This window comes from Paralichthys olivaceus, chromosome 3 (genome assembly GCF_024713975.1).
Source record: "Paralichthys olivaceus isolate ysfri-2021 chromosome 3, ASM2471397v2, whole genome shotgun sequence".
Lineage (NCBI taxonomy): Eukaryota > Metazoa > Chordata > Actinopteri > Pleuronectiformes > Paralichthyidae > Paralichthys > Paralichthys olivaceus.
Window position 1 is genome coordinate 25,053,259 of NC_091095.1, and position 20,101 is coordinate 25,073,359.

The following is a 20,101-nucleotide window of genomic DNA, read 5'->3' on the forward strand; positions in this document are numbered from 1 at the left end:
GTCACGAAGAGGAGGGGGGTGGTAACGAATCAGAGGGCTGCTACACCTGCAGGGCGGAGGGAGAGACACAGAGGGAGAGGGGTGGGTGGGTGAGTGGGTGGATGGATGGGGAGGGGGTTACTAAGTCCATGAGGGAAATCCTGGAGCTCGTACATGGACTGGAGCTGCAGAAACCAATCTTTATTAGATTTGGAAAGGAAAACACACTATCACCTAATAGACAATACTATTGTGCAGCAGCTCATATTTCACCATCATTATATCATGTGAGCACAATTAAAACACCACTCCTCATTTGGCTGCCTGGGTACTTTCAATACTACCATATAGCAGGTCTAGTCCCTGAAGCAAAGCCTGTCATGGGCGTTAGCATCTCATCACCAGAGGCTCCAGGGACTGGGAGCCAGGCAACCATTAGCCTGAGACATCTGTGCACAGCCACTTACTGTGCTCCCTCTTCCAGCCAATTACAGGCTGCACCGGACGCTTTCAAACAATAGAAACATGCAGCATCATTGGCAGCTGCAGACAGACCGTGTATGAAGTTATGTCCGCTCAGTCATCACAGCATTATATTGGGCTCATGCTGGATTCTGTTCTTGTTTCAGGCTAAATTAAAAGGAAGGAACATGTTTACAGTCCAATGAAAATGTAAAGTAAGATGAGATACTGTGCACAAACAAAGCACAGTAATGTGGGTGTGGCTCAGCACTCTTCTAACCTCATTACATACAATCTATGGTACGAACCAAATCCTCCTGCAGCTGGTGTTTGGTCTCAGGCAGACAGGAGGCCTGGACTCTGTGCCAATTAGTCACATTGATAATAACTGTCAATGTTTTGATTTATTCTGTTATCATCTGCAGGTCAGCTCTTCTTTCTGACGATTAAATACACGCGACTTCTGTTTGTCTGCTGTTGTAAACCAGCGTCTCGACTTCGCCTCATCATTGTCATCAAAGATCGACGAGCTGACCAAACCTCCCCGTCGCCCCCTGGTGGCTGGCGGCAGTACATGCATAAAGTAGCAGACGGGACAAAAGCACAGCTCCTCTTTGTTCACATGTGACGTCACGAGCGTCTCACACATGTTCTTTGCAGTCAAACTTAATTCAGTGACGTAAGAGTCTCTCGTGAAACATCCGTGACCGGCGGGCGTGAACGAGCACAGGAAAGGCGGGGCCGACTCCAGCATCCGCAGCCTCTGATTCGAAGCCACAACATGACGTCGGCGGAAGTCGTGTTCTCCGCCAGAGCGGGAAGATCTTGCCGCTGCTGCACAAGTCAACAAGCGGCTCCTCGTGGACTTTATCAGAGTTCGTGTCGAGCCCGTATCACGCACTGAGTCCCACTGTGGGAGATCTGAGTCACAGCTTGTCTTCACAGCGGGTGATATACAAGGTGAGCTCCACCATCAACAGCGAACAACGAGCTAATACTGCTAGCTGGCCATTAGTTACCAGCACAGCACCTCCGGCTAAGTAGTGTTAGCGGGTTTGTAACCGTGTGACGCAAACAACGTGGGATTAACCGCTTGTCAAACTTCACCACAGACTCAGTGATGATGCGGAGAGGTGCCAGACTTCATCGATGTGACTTCTGATCAGCTGCTTATTAGAGCTCTGTTGTCCTAACGATGAGCCCATTACTGGCAGTTATCTGTTGTCAAATTAATCTTATGGTCAAATTATCTTCCAGTCGAGCTACGTCAACCTGCTGTTACAGTTTTATGTTTCGTCCTGTGGTGTTGAACAAACGAGTTTTCTGCAGGACATTATTTTATAAGATACAATAAGAGAATGCTTTACTAGTCCCTCCGTGAGGAAATGTGCAGTATTACAGCAGCAAGAGTCAAACATAGCCATCAGTAAGTAATACGTACTTAAGTGTAAGTTCATGTAAAATATATAAATGCAAATAATATATAAAGTGTTAAAACAACAATATGTACAGTGTGAGAATATGAGAGAATGAGTATTGCACAGTTAAGAGAGTTTAAGTGCAGTTTTCAAAAAAGCTGAATAAGGCAGGTATCACAGTAGGTCATGTTGATTAGCATTTCAACTGTAGTCCCAGTTTTATGTGTTGGTTAAATGACTGAAAGTCTGCAAGGCTTGTAGCGTGTAGTCTGGGTGTTAGTTTGACATGTGTCACGTCTGTGTGTGCTTTTACAGACATGATGCATCTTCTCTATAAAGGAAGCCCTCTTCTTCAGCTGTTTCTTTGTCTCACTCTTGTCAATGTGTGTGTCTTTTTCTGCATCTTAATTTTTGTTTTGGTGTGTTTTTGCTTCTTTTGCCTAAATCAGACATCAGCAGACATGCAGGCCTTTTTGAAAGGAGCAACTGTTCAAACTACCAGACCCCAGAAAGACAAGACAGCAGCGGGGCCCAGTGCAGAGAAGAAAGCCAAGGCTATTCCATGGGTTGAAAAATAGTAAGTATGAAGCACAAAGGTGTATAGTGTGTTTGATTCTACCAGAATCAGAAGCACTGGGCACAGGAGAATCTTTTACAGCAAACCTTTACCTGGTGTGATTTAGCCAAGAGAATACTGTACAATATTATTTTTTTTCCTCTCTACAAAATGTGGGGAAACTAATTAGGGTGGTTATCTTTGATTCATCATTTTTCTTGTGATTCAATTCAAAATTGATTCCTGATTAAAATCATTGACTAAATTAAGAAAAAGAAGCATCATATTTTTGCTCAAACCACAAACTTCTGTCCGCACCCCTTGACTGTCTCACCAAATTAGCACACCGAGACGAACAAGGTGTCTCGTTTCCATTGCTACCGGTTGGAGCCTGGACCTGATTAAAACCTGTGTCTGCTGCAGAATCATTTGACCTGGGAGTAAATACTGATAGAATCCAATACCATTGCAGACAAAAGCCAGATGTTAACAGCTGTGGTGGGGTTTTCGACTAGTGGAAAATGTGTTGTAGATAAGTGCTTCCCTGCTAGCGTCAGCTACAAGGCAGGTAGAGACAGACACTGCACAGTTCTCCGTCACTCCCCAGTATCCTCATATAGATATCACCTCACCAACAAGCAAACTTCTTTTTCAGTCTGTCCCTGTTGAAAATTTGACAGTTTAAATTTACTACCAGATGAAGATGATGTCAATTTAAGTCTTCTGGAGCCAGAGGGCACCACAACAATCCTGCAAACTATCATAATAACCTAACAGTAAGTATTAACAGTCTTTCTTTTTGCAAACCACAGCAGGCCTAAGTCTGTTGATGAGGTTGCCTTTCAGGATGAGGTGGTGGCAGTGCTGAAGAAGTCTCTGGAAGGAGCTGATGTAAGTATTAGTCTCTGTCAGTGGACATTATTTACACAAATTGAAAGTATGATGTCTTGTGGTTGGCACCTTTGTCACATTTTTCACCTTTAATAAGTTTGTTGGTCTGATGCATAAACACTTCTATTGTTTTAGTCATTTCTTTTTTTCATTTTGTCCTCCATTCAGTACTTCCTGTTAACAAAAATCAAACTTATTAAATAACAATATTACAATGAATCAGTAATATTACAACAATATAAAGGCAGATACAAAGGGATTAAGTTGGTGCTTAAAAAGGTACAAAGACAAACACAATTATATAGTGTCTTTGCTGTCCTACACAGACATGAAGGAGATGTCTCACTGCGTCTCGTTGTTTTTTTATTGCAGCTTCCCAACTTACTGTTCTATGGTCCTCCTGGAACAGGAAAGACCTCCACCATCTTAGCTGCTGCCAGAGAACTGTATGGGTGAGTGAACTATTAATGCTGTGAGATGTCCGCTCTGTGCGTTTCCTCAAATTTCTGTCAGTTAACTTTTATTCCCTTTAGTTGATCATAACCTTTTTTCTGTTCATGGATGAATCTTGTCTCTCCTCCACTGTCTCTCCTCCAGTAATGAGATATACAGACAGAGGGTGTTGGAGCTCAACGCCTCCGATGAGCGAGGCATCCAGGTTGTCAGAGAGAAGGTGAAGAACTTCGCTCAGCTCACTGTGGCTGGGACTCGCTCTGAGTGAGTCAACACTGATCATCACATGTACCTTAAAGATAGATAGAGCAATTTTCCTGATGCTTTCTCTATAATAACCCTATAAACAAATTTTTTTTATTTGAGGTGAATAGTTTTAGATATATCTTTTAGTCAGTGAATGTTTAAATGTTAAAACTCCTTCACTGTGTGTTTATAGTGGAAAGCCATGTCCTCCTTTTAAAATAATTATCCTGGACGAAGCAGACTCCATGACAGCACCAGCTCAGGCCGCTCTCAGACGGACCATGGAGAAGCAATCGCGCACCACCCGCTTCTGTCTCATCTGTAATTACATCAGCAGGTCGGCTGACCGATATATCATCATTACACAAACATACCCTGCATGACTGATCCTGACCTTGCTGTGCGTCTGTCTTCTCTAGGATTATTGAACCTTTGACATCCAGATGTTCCAAGTTTCGCTTCAAACCTTTAGCCAATCAGATACAAGAAGAACGCTTGCTGGCCATCTGTGACAAGGAGAACCTCAAGTACAGCAAACAGGTAAAAAAAGAAAGAAACTATGGACGTAGTCATGGCTGAGTAGGTGGAATTGGCTTATACATTTTGCATGAAGGTGAGTTTTATTATTGTATAGCAGCCTTTAGAGAAAAGGCACAAGTTAACACTACATGACGTTGGATCGTTGTTTAGTTCACACTACATGACTTGTTGTCTTGTCAGGTTATAAATCGGGAGTCTGCTTGTTGGGGACATGTGGGATTCAGCTGAATTTATCCAATCACAGGGAATCATCTAAAGTCAATCTTTGTACTACAAGAGAGTTTCTTTTTGCTTCTGCTGTTACAGACTAAATAGTCTGTAGTCATCCACCATCAGTCCCATTAGAAGTTAGAACATACTTTTAATGGTGATTATATACAGGAGAATTAATTAAAGCAAATGATGATTTAAAAAATGACGTTCATCGTATGAAAACTGATTCGTTCAGTTCATCGAAAAATACGAACACATTGATGCACAACACTGTACAGGGAGACACTGCAGAGGGGCTAAAGAGCCGCATGCGGCTCCAGAACCGCGGGTTGCCGACCCCTAGTCCAACCAGCTTGTTTCATGTATAACAGTCCAACATGCAGAAAACTTGTGCTGTTGCTTTACTAACCCAGTTCGTGTAGAAGGTGTATGACGTTTGTTTCTTTTTATCTAGAGTATAGCAGCATTGGTGAGGGTGTCAGAGGGAGACCTGCGGAAAGCCATCACCTTCCTGCAGAGCGCTGCGCGCCTCAGCGTCGACAAAGAGATCACAGAGAGGGCTGTCACTGAAATAGCCGGGGTGAGATGCACTTCTTGTGTTATATAGGAGACTGGAGCAACTGATGATGTACGATTTGTTTAATTTGTTCAATCTTATCATACATTCAGGTCATGTCACTGTTGTGCTCTCTTATAGGTTGTTCCTCCAAAGATGATCGACAACTTGCTCCAGATTTGCTTCAAAGGAACATTTGAGAAACTAGAGATTGCCGTCAGGGTAGGTTTACAGACATGTCGGACATTTTTTGTCCTTGTGTTTATGTGCTAACTTTAAGTCTCCAATCATTTTCATAGACATTTTTGAAAAAAATCAATTATTACATTTAAATTTTCTTTTAATAATGAGACAACAAGCCTTTTTAATAGCATTTTTTGGTTTATAGAAAATGAATCTGCTATTTTCTGCAGTGACAGCAGAGGGCACTAGAACACTGTGGGCCTAAACAAACAAATATGAAGAATGCAATTTTACAGAATAGATCATTTATGATCAAAATATGAATAAACTAGTGACAACTAGAATGATATTCAGTGTGGAGTAGTCTTTAATAGTTTCTTCCTTGTGTCAAGTCCCGTCCATCCACAAGCATTCATGGATATCAGTTTTATAGTTTTTCCGTAGCTAACAAATAAACACACACTAAATCATATCCTCAGTGGTAGACATAGTAAATTGTATTGAACTCAGTTGACCTGCTGCATTCTGAACTTAAACTTTCCTTCAGGTCATCTATAGTGGGTGCTTGCTGGAGCATAATCAATCACATCTGGGCAGATGACTGTAAAGGAGTTTGTCATTAGGTTTGGCTATTTAGAATTTTGTTAAGAATGGGTGAACTGGCACTCTGCTGCCTCAAGACTGGACTAACCAGCACTTTGGTGGGAGTTACTTAATGCTAAGGAAGATTGCCCTCAGTGTTCTTGTCAGAATGAAAAATGCTGGATTCCCCCTTAGATCTTTTAATAGTTGTTTAAAAAAAATTCAGTCAATGACTGAAAATATTAAGACAATGTGACTACTAAATAATTTTAGTATTTAACATTTCACACTGTGATGTTCCTCATGGAAGGATCACACCTCTGTGGTTGTTCCTGATGTTGACATGCAGTGAACATGTGAGGCGCTGTGTTTGCCTCACCCCCCCCACACATCACATTCTCACACATTTATTGTCTCCTCTGTCAGGACATGGTGGATGAAGGCTACGCAGCCACACAGATCCTGAGTCAGCTCCACGAGTCGATCATAGAGCAGGACCTGAGCGACAAGCAGAAGTCGGCCATCACAGAGAAGATGGCAGTAAGTGAGCTAATGCAGCGCTGCCTGGTGATGCTACAGAGAAGGAGGGAAGAAAGAACAATAGGAAATCACATTTAATTGGGAAAAAGCAAATGCAGCAACGCTGGTCACTACTTTAAACACATACATCTTGTTTTAACAACTGATTTTATATTTCACACAGATTCATATGTTTAAGCAGTGAGAAAAGTTGGAATCTTGGATGAGTGTGACAGATGATCAGTTAACTGCAGTGTGACGACAGATGTGATACATTTTGAATCAATGTCAGTTCACAAGACTAAAGATCCTTTAGAATTACATTAGGGTTTATTATTCCCTATCATGTGATTTAACTGTATACAATTCTACGGAACATGACATTTATGCGGACTCCCCTCCAGAAGGATTGATTCGACTTTTGTAAGACATGCCTGGGTTTAAGCTGCATTTCCACCTGTAGTAATTTAATTCCCAAATAAAGATGCTAAATTGCAGGTGCATTATAAAAGATTGCTCATCTGTTTGGTGGGCGTTTTGCGGGTGATCTACAAAAAAAATTGCGCAAATGATAACAAACATGGTAGAGGCAGTAGTATTCAAATAAATGTTTTGCGTGTGTTACTGGTTTCCGCCATGGAGCCTTATGGGGAGCAGAGTGACCGCAAGTGCGAGGCAAAATTAAATGCCATGGAATTGGAGGTGTTAGTGTGAGAGGCAAACAAACATGTTGTTGAGCTACAGCAAAGAAATATTAGTATTACTCAAAGAAACGCTATATGGGAGAGTATCTGCGAGAAAGTAAACGCTGTGGGTAAAACAAAAGGACATCCATTTGAAATTGAGTAGATGGGAGGGTATAAGCTCATAATAAAGCAAATGAAACCAGTGGAAGAGATGCCTCTGACCAATATTGAGCAGCAGGTGCAGTTTACTTTCTGAAAAGACCCGTTCTCTCTGTCTTCTTCCATGCCGTCTCCTCCTCACCATGATGACTGCAGCCATCTCTGCGCAATGCTGTGCAGATTAGCACCTACCTTTCAAACGTTCTAAATACAAACGCAGTCACAATCACTGCAATTTTTCAGGCTATGTAAATTGCAATGCGTGTGCTAAATTAAAGTATTTCTACTCCTCTCAATATTTTGTGCACTCAGGTAGACACGTCCGATATTGCATATTCATCAGCGCAATCGCACTAAATGGACAGCACGTGTTATTCTGCACACAATCCTCAGTGCACACCATTAGTAGATCAGTTAGCATTTTTTTTTGCAGGTGCAATCACGTTTGCACATGTTTTTACACACGCAAATCTTTAGTAGATCAGGCTTTTATAGTAGTAACAGGAGAGGATGCCACTTCCACTCATCTGTTGAAGGATCTTGAGTTTTTGCAAAGAAAATTCCACATTTTATTGATCTTTTATCACCTTAAACTTTCATGTAGAATTTACATTTCTTTCATGGACTGATTCCTTTCTTCCTGAAGTTCTCAGTTTGTGTTTGTTTCCTCTCTGGTGCAGGTTGTGAGTAAGTGCCTGTCAGATGGTGCAGATGAGTACTTGCAGATGTTGAGTCTCTGTTCAGTCATCATGCAGCAGTCCTCCCAGAACAACTAAAGCTCCAGGGACTGCACTGTTTCCTGCTTCCAACAGGACCAACAGCCTCACTGAGACATGAGCGCTTCACAGACTAAACTCAGCTTGTTCAGTTTGAGACATCACATCAGCCAGTGGAGGCCAGATGATGGTGTTGGTGTTTACCGTCGCTACGTCCACTCCACTTGCTGTCTCCCTCCACTCTACAGTAAACACTTCAATAAATAAGCAACAACTGTATGAACTTTGCTGTTACTGATAAACCACCATTCAGATGTCTCTTTATTCCGCTTAATTCATGCAGCTGTCCAAAATATATTTGTACACTTTGAATTTTGTAAATTAATAAATACTTTTCAGTATCTGTTCAGTGTTTGCTTCCTTGAAGTCATTGCAAATGATTGTGACTAAATCAAGAATAATCACAAAAATAAATAATTTAATGGTTATAGGTTTGAAATGCTGACAGATTTCAATACAAGTAGAAGCCATCATTTTCAAAGTGAAATATTGTTAAAGCAGAATATCATTGTTTTTAACAAACATTGACAAAAATATGTCTGCAAAGACAGGTCAGCATAACACAGATATGCCATTTGCAAGGGAAAGTGAACTGGTTAGACACTTACCTGGAGCTCCAAACAATAACCTATCCACTTAAAAAGTTCAGACATCGCCTACATCCTGTCTGTCATGGAAGCCACATGGATCGACAAATTACATCTTTATGAGGACTGCAGCATTATTAAGGACAAAGATTTTTTTTAAATGTGTCTAAACATTAACTGCTTCTGTTATCTGTTTTTTGCGAACCTTTTTGTTGTTTGTTACAAGTTTAGTTTGTTCTAAGAGATCTGTTTGGCAAAGGTTTGATGCTGAAATGTATCAGTTTAACATAAACATAACTAGAGTGGAACTCAGTAGAGTGTGGCTCCCCCACCTCTGGGAGGATAAGTGTATGAGTGCCACTCATATAGGGCAGTGTTTAAAAAGTGATTTTAGCGCCTGTAAGTCAGTCATAGGCCTTGTCAGTGGTTATATCAGAATCCATCATGATCAGTTATTAGCTACTTGATGTCTTGTCTAAATAAACAGTGTTGTTTCATAGAATACAGATCCAGGACAGCAACTGACCGTTTGAACCAGTATCCACTGAACCAAGGCTTTCATTTCAAACATGTTCAACACAGGACCAAATGGCACTACAGCACTCTAACCTTGGTGATAACATTGTGTTCAGTATTTCATGACTGCTGTGCATTAAGCCATGTATCCCCAGAGGAACACATTAACAGTCAGCAGCAGCAGAGCGTTAACGTTGCAGAATCTTCTCCAGAAAGGATCCTCCTGCAGGGAGTTCAGCTCATTGGTTTCCGCCACTGGAGGTGCAGAGCCAGTGCTGGGACCAGTCAGACCGCAGAGCCGCAAAGCAGCTCTCTGCCACCAGGAATGGTCAGGCTTGCTGCTGTGATCGGAGTCTGCTGGGTCTGGAGTTGGCGGGGGTCCTGTGAGCTCAACACGAGGCTCTCGGCTGTATCTGGACCACCAGGTCAGCCGGTGCAGCTGGGGAGGAGAGAAGGAGAAGAAGGGGTATTTGAGCCTGCGTTTAGTTTAGTTTTTTCTCCTCATGTCCTTAACTGCATAGCACAAAAACTGCCACTGTCTCCCAACCAAATGAGGAGATACAAGGTTCCGTTTGTCAGCACTTTTCTTCTGCAGTTATTTATCATGTTGCCATATCAACAGTTCTGTTTTTGTTTCCGCTGTTCTCCTAAATTTCAGCACTGCTCAGGAAGTGAGATCATGTTCCAGGGACTTGGATATTGACATGGAATAGAGCAACTTTATGAAGGATTCAAATTCTATACTTTCAGGGACTGATGGCAGTACTGTAGATGGTGAATAGTCCTATCACAGTGATGGTGTCTGACAAAAATAAAGATGATTAACAGGATTAGAAAGCAGCATGAACGTGTGCAGGGGCCTGGATCACGATCTTTATGTTAAACACAAAGAAAGGAAGCATTCTTGTCAAGTGCAGGTTCTGGAAATCCCCAGGCTGTTGGGAAATGTGCTGCTGGGTATTAAAGGTGGTGTACACCCATCAGCTATCCTTTACCTCTGCAAACATTGGAGCAGACACACAGCTTATTTATTCTGTCTCATTTACCGATGACAACATAAATGAAGTGAATGCAGGGCGTGTTCCTTACATGTTCTTTAGGTATTGGGGCAGTGGCCAAGCTGACGGCAACAATCACAAGGCAGGTGAGAGCCAGCAGGATGAGAGCAAAGTACAGGTAGTGGACATCAGCCAGGATAGCAGGGCGACTATCAGGCTGACCACAGGAGGGAGCAATGTAGGAGAACTCCAGAACCATGCGGATCAGTCCAACCACTAGTCCACCCATCAGACCCCAGAATGCACCCTGAGACACACAAAGTACACATAATATTCAGTGTAGCGGCCTAGGGCCCGGGAATCATATGGTATAAATGACATCATGATGACATCTTGATGATAAAGTATTATTACCTTACATACAACAGTATTCGAGAATAGTATGTCGAGAGCAGACACATGGCACAAGTGGTGTGTGCATGTGTGTGCGTAAGAGAGAGAAAGAAAGAGAGAGAGAGAGAGAGAGAGAGAGAGAGAGAGAGACTTACTTGCTCATTGGCACGTGGCCAGAAGATAGCCATGAGGAATACAGCTGTAATGGGCGGAGCTAGAAAGCTGGTCACTGACTGGATATAATCAAACAGCTGCCCACTGTTGGATGTTTGGATGACTGGTATCCACAGAATACTGACACACACCAGGACCAGGATGAACACCCTAAAAAACATAGACATAATGTTAACGGCGAAATGTTACAGCACCGTTACCGAGCCGTAAAGAACAAGAGTGTTGGGAAACCTTACACATGGTGATTTTATACATAGAGTTTTTCTGTGAAGTACAGTTATGGCTCTTTTTCATTCATTTATGAGGAGCCCAGTCTGACGTTGTCAGGGTGGCTAACAAGTGCAGAGACTTGCCTTTAAAAAGTCTGTGTGAGTTCAACTGACTGTAAGCATTATGAGATGTTTTTGACAGCTTCTAAAAGTAAACCAAGTCATGTAAATTGCGATGTGTCAGTAAGAACACAGGATTTACTGCTCTTCTGTGCTAAACCACAGGAATATTCCTTTAAGACGAGTCACTGTTATCAGACATCTTACATATGGAAATTCAGAAACTCAGTAATATATGTAACAGAATTTCTAAAGTGATCAGAGCAAATAGGACAGCTCTCACTCCAAGGTGATTCAAAAGACAAACAGGGTGTTTTCCCAAAGCAGTCAAGTCAAGTTTTACTTGAAAAGCATCTTATATTACACCCTCAGAATGTCATTCAGTCAGAACAGTGCACTGCAAACATTGTAACAGTCACACAGCTTGTTTATTCTGTCTTATTTATTCTGTCTCATTTACCCATGACAACATAACAGTGCACTGTTTAGACTGCAAACTAGCTCACACACCCTTTTGAGGAGTGTGGTGACCTCTGTTAATGTGGTTTACTGTACATGTCAGTAACACAGTGGAAACAGCAGTTGTGTCAGTAGTGGAACGTTGTGAATGTTTGATAGAAGGTGTTTGACTGCGGAAAACCAGGAAACCAGCTGCAGATCACACACACACACACCAACACACAATGGCTGTAGCCACACAGAGCATGCATGGGAAAACACCATGGAAAACATTCAGGAGGGATCTGTGGTTACAGTCATTTGAGGGGGGTTTTTTCAGGATTTTATGGATGGTCGGTTCTTTGGTTGAGTATTTATACAGGTGATCTTTTACTCTTGCGTGGGTTTTTCTGGTTGATCTTTGCAGCCATACCTTCCAACAATCATGAGCTCCATCTCCGTAGCCTTCGGCCTGGCTCTGTGGTAGAGGTCCAGTGTAAACAGAGTGGAGCTGCTGTTGAAGATGGAGGTCAGAGATGACATCAGAGCTGCTAACATCACTGCTATCATCAGACCACGTAGACCTACACAGAGAGAAGAATCCAACAGATGGCTCACTCATGGTGAAATACCAGATATTTTAGCTTTGTATCGATATTGATGCAGCACATGTCCAATGCCCATGGAAGGTTATTAGTTTGTCAAGCAATTAATTTTAAGGGACGATGTGCAGTGATTAATATTGTGCATTCAGTCTTGTCATATGAGAGGAAATCAGAAGAAGGCCACAGAAAAACATTAACACTGGTCCAGCTGTGTGACGTCATCACAAACTGACTGGGCTCGCCTTTTTTCACTAAAAAATATGTTTGGTCACTTCCTCTTTTCCTCAAATCTTCTCCTTGCATCTCTTCTTCATGATTTAAAAAGGAAAAAGGTGTTAAGACACGAGGAAAAGACAGAAGCCAGGAGACACAGTTGTGGCATCCCAGTGTTTTTTGATTAGCTGCCAGTTTTGTCTCGACAACATTCCTGCTACAGCTTTAGCTTTTAACGGAAACGGGTTTCCTGACTCACTGTTACTCCAGAAGCCTGACTTTTTGTGCAGAATACAGTGCAGGGTAAAAAACACACGTTTCAGACTTGACTTAAAGTGAAACAGGTGACACCTGAGCCATTTCCATGGCTACTAAACAAAGTCTATCAGCTGGTGAGGTGCTCTGGAAAAAGTAAGTGAAACTACAAATAAGATTTGTTTGTTTGTTTTTGAGTTCTCCCTCTATGAGATGTTCTGTCTACAGGCATCACTTTCATCATATATATATATATTTATGGTGAAAGTGATGCCTATAAGTATAAGTATAAGTATATGGATATATAAGTATACGTATATAGGTGCATGAATGACACAAACATTGCATCGTGCGTGTGTTCAACTCACCTGAAGGCATTAGCTCAACCACTAGTTTAGGGTAGGCGATGTTTGAGCAACCGACTGAAGCTCCACACACACTTTGACACACCACTGGATCCACACAACCTATCTCATCTACAAACACAAAGACAAGATGTGAAACATTATTTGATCATTTATGGTAGTTAAGGCCCTTTTACTTAAGTCACTTATGCAGTTTGGTCAGACTCTAGGAAGAGTCCTGGTGATTCCAAACCTTCTCCATTTCATAATTATGGCCACTCTTCAATAAATCAGTAGATCAATCAAATTTAATTAGTATAGCCCATATTCACAAATCACAATTTGTCTCATAGGGGTTTTGATGTAATGTAACAAGGTGTGATATCATGTGCCCTAAAGCCTCAACAAGAGTAAGAATTATTTATTTATTTATTATTTTGAAAATCTAGGCTCTTTATAGGTTTCCTGATGAATTTGAAAAGGCGAAGCAAAAGCTCTGTCCTCACTCAGGGTTGAATATTTACAACATTGATAAGAATAAACAGATGGAAACATAATGGAGAGTAAATTAATTGAGGATTTATTGTCAGTAATGGCAGAGTATCTGAGTAGACATATTGTATATTAAGCAGATATCCGACCGGAAGTGAAGTATGAAAACATTTTGAGCTATGTTTCAGCAGGTGGGGTTGTGTTGCTGGATTATCTCAGCAGGAAAATCCTGATTTAGTCATTCCCCACCTACCCTGCTGAAAGCTAAACATTGACCCACAGTAGTGGAGTAACACTGTTGTAAGGTTGTAATGATCTTATTGATATGGCCTACAGGTAGTTTGGTGACACATTAGAGTGGAGTAAACAGGAGAAGGGCAAAGATTGACAGAATGCAATCATATGACTACGCTTCTTAAAATGATGTCCTCAGGAAAACCTATTTGATTGAATGCCTACCTTTAGTCACAAGCCATTCGATTTTAGTTGTGTATAAGACCTTGACTATATTATGTGATCATTTATATTGAAATATTTACTGATTGTCCTGAGTTTCACGCAAAGATGTCAGCACTAAGACCATGATCCCTCCGACCAAAGGCCCTCAGAACCACTCCACCCATACCTGGATGAATGACGGTCTTTGAAAGACTGGTGTGATGACGTGCTTCAACATTAAGAACCTCAGACATAACAGTCCAGAAGAGAGAGGCAGACAGACTGACCTGGGAACAGAGCTCGGCTGATCATGCCTGGCATGACGATGAAGAACATGGGCAGAAGTTTGAGGTAGCCTCCCAACACACTGCCTGCTTTGGCATGGGACAAAGACTTGGCCGACAGAGATCTCTGGACTATAACCTGCACACACACACGAATAAAATACAAAAAGTGAGAAAATCAAAAGTCATCCTATTACCTTTAGAGAGAGTGCATCTAAAATAAATTAGATTGAAAATTAAGAAATGAGCAGAAGCAAATGCAACAGAATGCAATGTTTCATGTGCACTGCAACCAGGATTCTTTTTCAATATAGTGTTGTTGCACAACATTGCATAATTGACATGCACATGTGAAGTTTGTGGTCTGTAGGCAATCTGACACACAGAGGCAATCGAAAAAGGGCTACTGCATACCCCCCCCCCGTACCTTGTAAGCTAAACAACATGTGTACGAAAAAAGTCACCTGATCTGTGCACCACACCCATGTAGCCAGTACTGTGAGCCCAAACACCAGACCAGGCCAGGGAATATCCCCCGTCACTGGGTTTCTGAACAAGTGGAAGGCATCACTACGAGGCAGATGGCAGGTGGTGTTAGGGACTGTCACTGAGGGAACAGCTGACATGTAATGGTCCACGAGGCCCTCGTACCAGCCAACTCTGTCAAATGCTGGAAAATATACAAATAACACTATTATTGTTATTATTTATTCTTAATAAATAGTTATATTCTGTGAAATATGTGTGTGTGTGTGTGTGTGTGTGTTTGACTGCACCCTACCAATGAACATTAATGCAAAGGCTCCCCCAACCATGATCACAGTCTGGAGAGCATCTGTGTAGATCACTGCTGCCAAACCACCTATGGACAAAACACATGTGTTTACAGTCGCACGACGAGAACCTTTCTCTCATACAGGGACAAAAAGCTAGTCCCCATTACATAAATACATGATATACATAAATATTTCATTCCAGAAGATAAACTGCTGGTAGTTCGACAAAAGTGAAGTTCAAACAATCAACTGTATGAAACATGTTTTTCAGTAAGCTGGTACTTGAAAATGCAACAGTATGCACGTGCGACCACTGTGTGTGTGCTAACCTGCTATAGTGTAAGCAGCGGTGACCAACAGCAGTATGACTGTTGACAGATAGAGATCCCAGCCCAACGACACCTGGATGAACAATGCGCCTGAAAATATATCTGTCTGTGTAACACACACACAAACAAATGTTTTACTGTGTTGGACTGTACCGCTTTTGTTTGCTGCTGGGTAAAAATAATACTGTATCTAAAAATGTGTGTATGTCTTACAGATATTTTGGTGAAAATGTAGAGGATGAGTGAGAGGACAGACATGTAGATGCGTATCCTCTGGCCTCCAAAGCGTTTGGCCAGATATTCAGGCATGGTCACAACACTAGCAGAGATGTAGACAGGGATAAAGATCCAACCAAGAGCCACCAGGACCCAGGCTGCCTGCACAAACACACACATGAAACCCACAAAAGTCAATCTGCTGTTGAACAGTTGATACACTGAATACAGTACACGAAGGATTACACAAGATTGACTCTACACAGATGTGGATCCATCTACTGTAAGACACACACTGGAAGTCACATCATTGATTGAATTGTGATCCCTTTTGTGTAATCAACATTTTTTAAATTGATTGTTTTATGGTTACAACTAGGTCCAAACATTGGTGATTGAAATGAACAAGTCCAGTGATGATCATGAGAGGATTCACAACACTGAACAATGACCGTGCGGGACAGTGAAGTCAGTGAAATCAGAGGGGGACTCTGAGGTGAGCTGCAACACAGCCGTGTGGTCTGACATATGACAGAACTACTCGTCTGTCAGGCTTCATGCCACACATCATAATTGTGTTCCTTACATTCCATTCAAACCCTCCAACTGCAATGCCTCCAGCTGCTCCTGTTCCAGCGAGACCAATAAACAACCCGCTGCCGACATTACTGGACATCAGGGAGGCTCCGATCTGAAATCACACACAGGCAATACACAACGACAGCAGAAGCTTTTTTGTTGAAGATTTCAGAATAATGAATTCGTTGACTGTCTGATAAAGCTTTTTAGTGAATGTAATTATTCAAACTGTTCTGGAAATCACAAAATACTTACTGAGTATAGCATATCGATATGTAAATGCAGGACAACAAGACAAGGGGGGTAATAACTAAGGGGCCACAGGGACAAATACTAAATGAACTAACTGAAGTATGTGAGTTGTTTGTCTCTGTGCAGCAGGAAGAGGTGCTGCTGCACAGAGACAAACAACTCACATGTGGTTTGTCTCTGACTGCAGATAGACAGAGACAGTTTTGAGCAGGTTTCACCAGCAGCTTCACATCCAGGATACAACTGTCCCTTAAAGCCTCATTCCACTTCTTTGATGTGATGATAACAATGGACATGGCTATAAACTGTGCTGGATGCGCAAGCCATGCACATTTCCTGTGTGTACAGATAATGCTAACATAGCAATAGTTTTGGCCCTGATTTGTCCCACACTGTCACACAACCGCACTCTCATCTGGCACACACACCACGGGGAACGATGGCACTCGGGCTGTCTGCTCCTGTTTGCCAGATCACATTTTCTATTTTTAATCTGGGCCGGTTTTGGCTCACATCCAATTTGTCCGGGCCACATAAGGCGGAAGTACCACATAATTGCCTGATGTGGCCATAAATTATTGTTGATATACCACGGGTTAGAGTCCACTGTTCTTAATTTCACGTTAGCCAAATGTTTGTGTCTACAGCCATGTCTTTACCATTCATGCTCTGCTGAGGACTTTTATGCATCATTTTCTATTTTGATTAAGTGACCCCAAAAAACGTGATCATAGGGACTTTACACATACAACGCTGAGTGACACAACTTAACCATCTTGTTTTTGGAAGCACTTGGACAAAGTCTGTATGCTTTTTAATCTCTGTACTTGTAATGTGTGATGATTGATTGCTAAACAAAAGCTTGGTTCACCTATTTGTAAAATAACTGTTTTGTCATTTGTATTGGTCAGAAAGCTCGGGAATTAACTTCCATATTCGAACATAACAATGCTGACAACTGACTGTCTCAGAATAAGTGTTCTGACATGAATGTGGTCAGTAGAACAATGGAGCATAAAGCACATTATCATGGCACTGAGGAATAAACCTGCATACCAGCACAACCAGTACTCACAGGCCACCAGGTCATTGAACGGCCAGCCAGGAAGTAGCCCCCTACAGTGCTGCGGTTGGCTCGTACTGATGACTGTAGACGAGACAGAGACAGATCAGGACATTGGCACCTTTGTTCCCAGGGCTGTTCTACTCCTCAACTCCTGACACCCACCCACTCGACCACACACTAAAGTCACATCATAATCTCTTTAACTGTCCGATGTCATTGTTGTTTTCTTTCTTGTTTTTAACTTGTGTTTTGACATGCTGAATTTGCCTTAGAATTTGCCTCCGGGGTCAAAGAAAGTTGTTATGAACTGGAAAACGTGTACTGTATGCCACGTAAAGACTTCATGCAAAGCTTTCATATTTTTACAGAAAGTAAAGTGTAACATTTTGAGGCCTAATTGGTTCTTTGTCAGGTATTGTTTGGAGCTCAGCACATTCCCCATAAGCATGATTTTGGATACTTATAATATAATAATATTGAAACTAATGTATTCTTACCCAGATTCCTACGACCATGACGAAGATAAAGTAAATGACGACCACAGCAATGTCAGCAGCATCAACACTGATGCCTGGACTGGGAGTTGCTGCAGTGGGGAATCCAGTGGAGCTGCTCCCTGCAAACCAAGTATAGAATGTCACTGTCTTGAAGACAGACACACCTTTCACAACAATTACATTTTTGCACTAAAGAAATGTAAGTTGAATTTCAAAGTACAGGTACAGGTGCCAACAATAACTCAAAAAGACCATGGAGGATGGGAGAATGTCAATGCCAATAACATTCTGAGATAAAAGCTGGATCTACATCTGTTGTTACTCATTGTTTCTGTCATTTCTTCACAGGCAGCAGGGACACATGTACATTACTTTTGGAGTTGACAAATACATAAAGATAAAAAATGAGATTTAAACCCATTGATGGAAGAAGATTGAGGCTGTTCAACAAATGTTCTTTTTTGACTCAGAAATCATATTGTTTCCTTTGAATTGATGAAAACCCCTTCACTGTCACTTGGTGGTATAGAGGAAGGAGAGCTGCATTGGATTAGAAGGCTCTGGGTTGATTTGACTGTACACGGTTGACAGAGTCAAGCAATGCTACTTGATGTATGTGCACTCACTGATCTGTTGCCTTCGGTTACGTTTATTCTGCTCTTTGTTTCATTTTTATTCGCATATTTAATTATTTTCCTTTATTAGCTCAGGACCATGACCTTTACTGAAATGACGGACACGTGCTTTAGATAGCACAACTGTGCCCTATCGATTTTTTTACTACTTACAGGCCGAAAGATATGTCACTTAATTTCTTTGCTGTTTCCTTTTTCCTTATTACACCATTAGACCAATGGGCGTTCAAGGCAAATGCTTTTGTTGTGCCCAGGCTGAAGGTAAAGGGATAGTTTGACTTTTTTAGTGAAAAGTCAAACTAAGTGAAAATGTAGTGAATTTTATCACAATACATATCAGTATGTTTTGTGTCTTTCCTTTTGTTCCTGTTCACTGTGCTCTGGATAGCTGTCCATAAAAATCTGCTTTTCACGTGCTAGAAGATAAAGCTTGTTGTTGAGCCTGTGATAAGACAGAGTTAAAAAGGTTCAGACCTGTGGTGAGAGCAGCAGACATGTTGATTTCAATCTTCCAGACGGCGTTGACTTCTCACAGACACTCGGTCCTCTAGCGTCTCTCCTGTTTGTGAGTTCCTCCGACTCTGTGTCAGAGAGTTGAGTCAATCATTCAGGTATGTGAATCTGTGCAGTCAACCTTGAGCTTAATAATTAATCACTTTGACACTGAGATGGTCAAACTTTACAGCCTGGATATAAATCAAAAACTGACATGCATGATGTCATTAAAAACAGCTCCACTGTTTGATCCTATGGGTAGTTTGAATCTAGTTATTATAACAACAGCGTCTTTGCATCAGGTGTAGCTATAACAGCACAACGGCAGCGTAGACATGTGATGCAATAGTGACAATAATGAGATGTCATTATGAAATGAAACACTCAGCCATGAATGATTCTTGCTCTAGTTCTTTATTGAAATGTATATACTGTAACTACACAGGTACAATGCAATAATGGCCCCACTTATACAGATCTTAGAAGATTACATTTTTGTCATTTGACGACATGAAAACTACAAGTAAAATGAAAAAAAAACCACATTTTAAGCCTCATCAATAAGTGAAATTAAATACAACTCTTGAAAGTATCATATGGTCCATGCAAAGTCTCTTTAACATTAAAAACAATATAAAACAAATCAAAGACAATTACAGTATGCAGCTCTAAGAGCACGTAGAGTTCAGGTCAACCCTGACTCTTCTTTCCCCACCAACCTTTCTTCTGTGATCCATGTTTCCAAACTCAATCATTCTGAAACTGTCTCCTTTGTCTGTTTTGTAATGAGACTAGAAACACCTGAGCAGGCGTTCAGCTGAAGTTACAATGAGCTGTGTTTGGAATGATTATTATATTGTTTTATTGTAAAATTCTGCCCACACATATAAAGCTTTGAGAAATTTGTTTGATCCACCTAGACTCATGTTTCACTGAATGTGTGAAGTGTTTTGACAATGTGACTCCAGTCT

The 20,101-nt window shown here is 41.4% G+C and overlaps 2 protein-coding genes across 2 annotated transcripts; one reads left to right on the top strand and one right to left on the bottom strand.

Moving 5' to 3' along the window:
- Positions 1-1,214: 1,214 nt before the first annotated feature.
- rfc4 (replication factor C (activator 1) 4) lies at positions 1,215-8,562 on the top strand. Its single transcript, XM_020080479.2, has 11 exons — positions 1,215-1,401; positions 2,309-2,436; positions 3,228-3,306; positions 3,679-3,758; positions 3,904-4,023; positions 4,199-4,342; positions 4,425-4,545; positions 5,213-5,338; positions 5,456-5,536; positions 6,506-6,619; positions 8,124-8,562. The coding sequence occupies exons 2-11, from the start codon at positions 2,321-2,323 to the stop codon at positions 8,217-8,219; spliced, it is 1,077 nt and encodes a 358-aa protein (XP_019936038.2). The 5' UTR covers positions 1,215-1,401; positions 2,309-2,320; the 3' UTR covers positions 8,220-8,562.
- Positions 8,442-19,265, bottom strand: slc5a9 (solute carrier family 5 member 9). The gene is made up of 14 exons (XM_020080720.2): positions 19,110-19,265; positions 18,001-18,119; positions 17,513-17,584; positions 16,193-16,297; positions 15,604-15,768; positions 15,391-15,496; positions 15,067-15,147; positions 14,750-14,955; positions 14,289-14,424; positions 13,096-13,203; positions 12,088-12,238; positions 10,869-11,037; positions 10,412-10,627; positions 8,442-9,761 (listed from the first exon to the last, which is right to left on the bottom strand). Exons 1-14 carry the CDS (start codon positions 19,129-19,131, stop codon positions 9,459-9,461), a joined length of 1,959 nt encoding a protein of 652 aa, XP_019936279.2. The 5' UTR covers positions 19,132-19,265; the 3' UTR covers positions 8,442-9,458.
- Between the last annotated feature and the right edge of the window lie 836 nt (positions 19,266-20,101).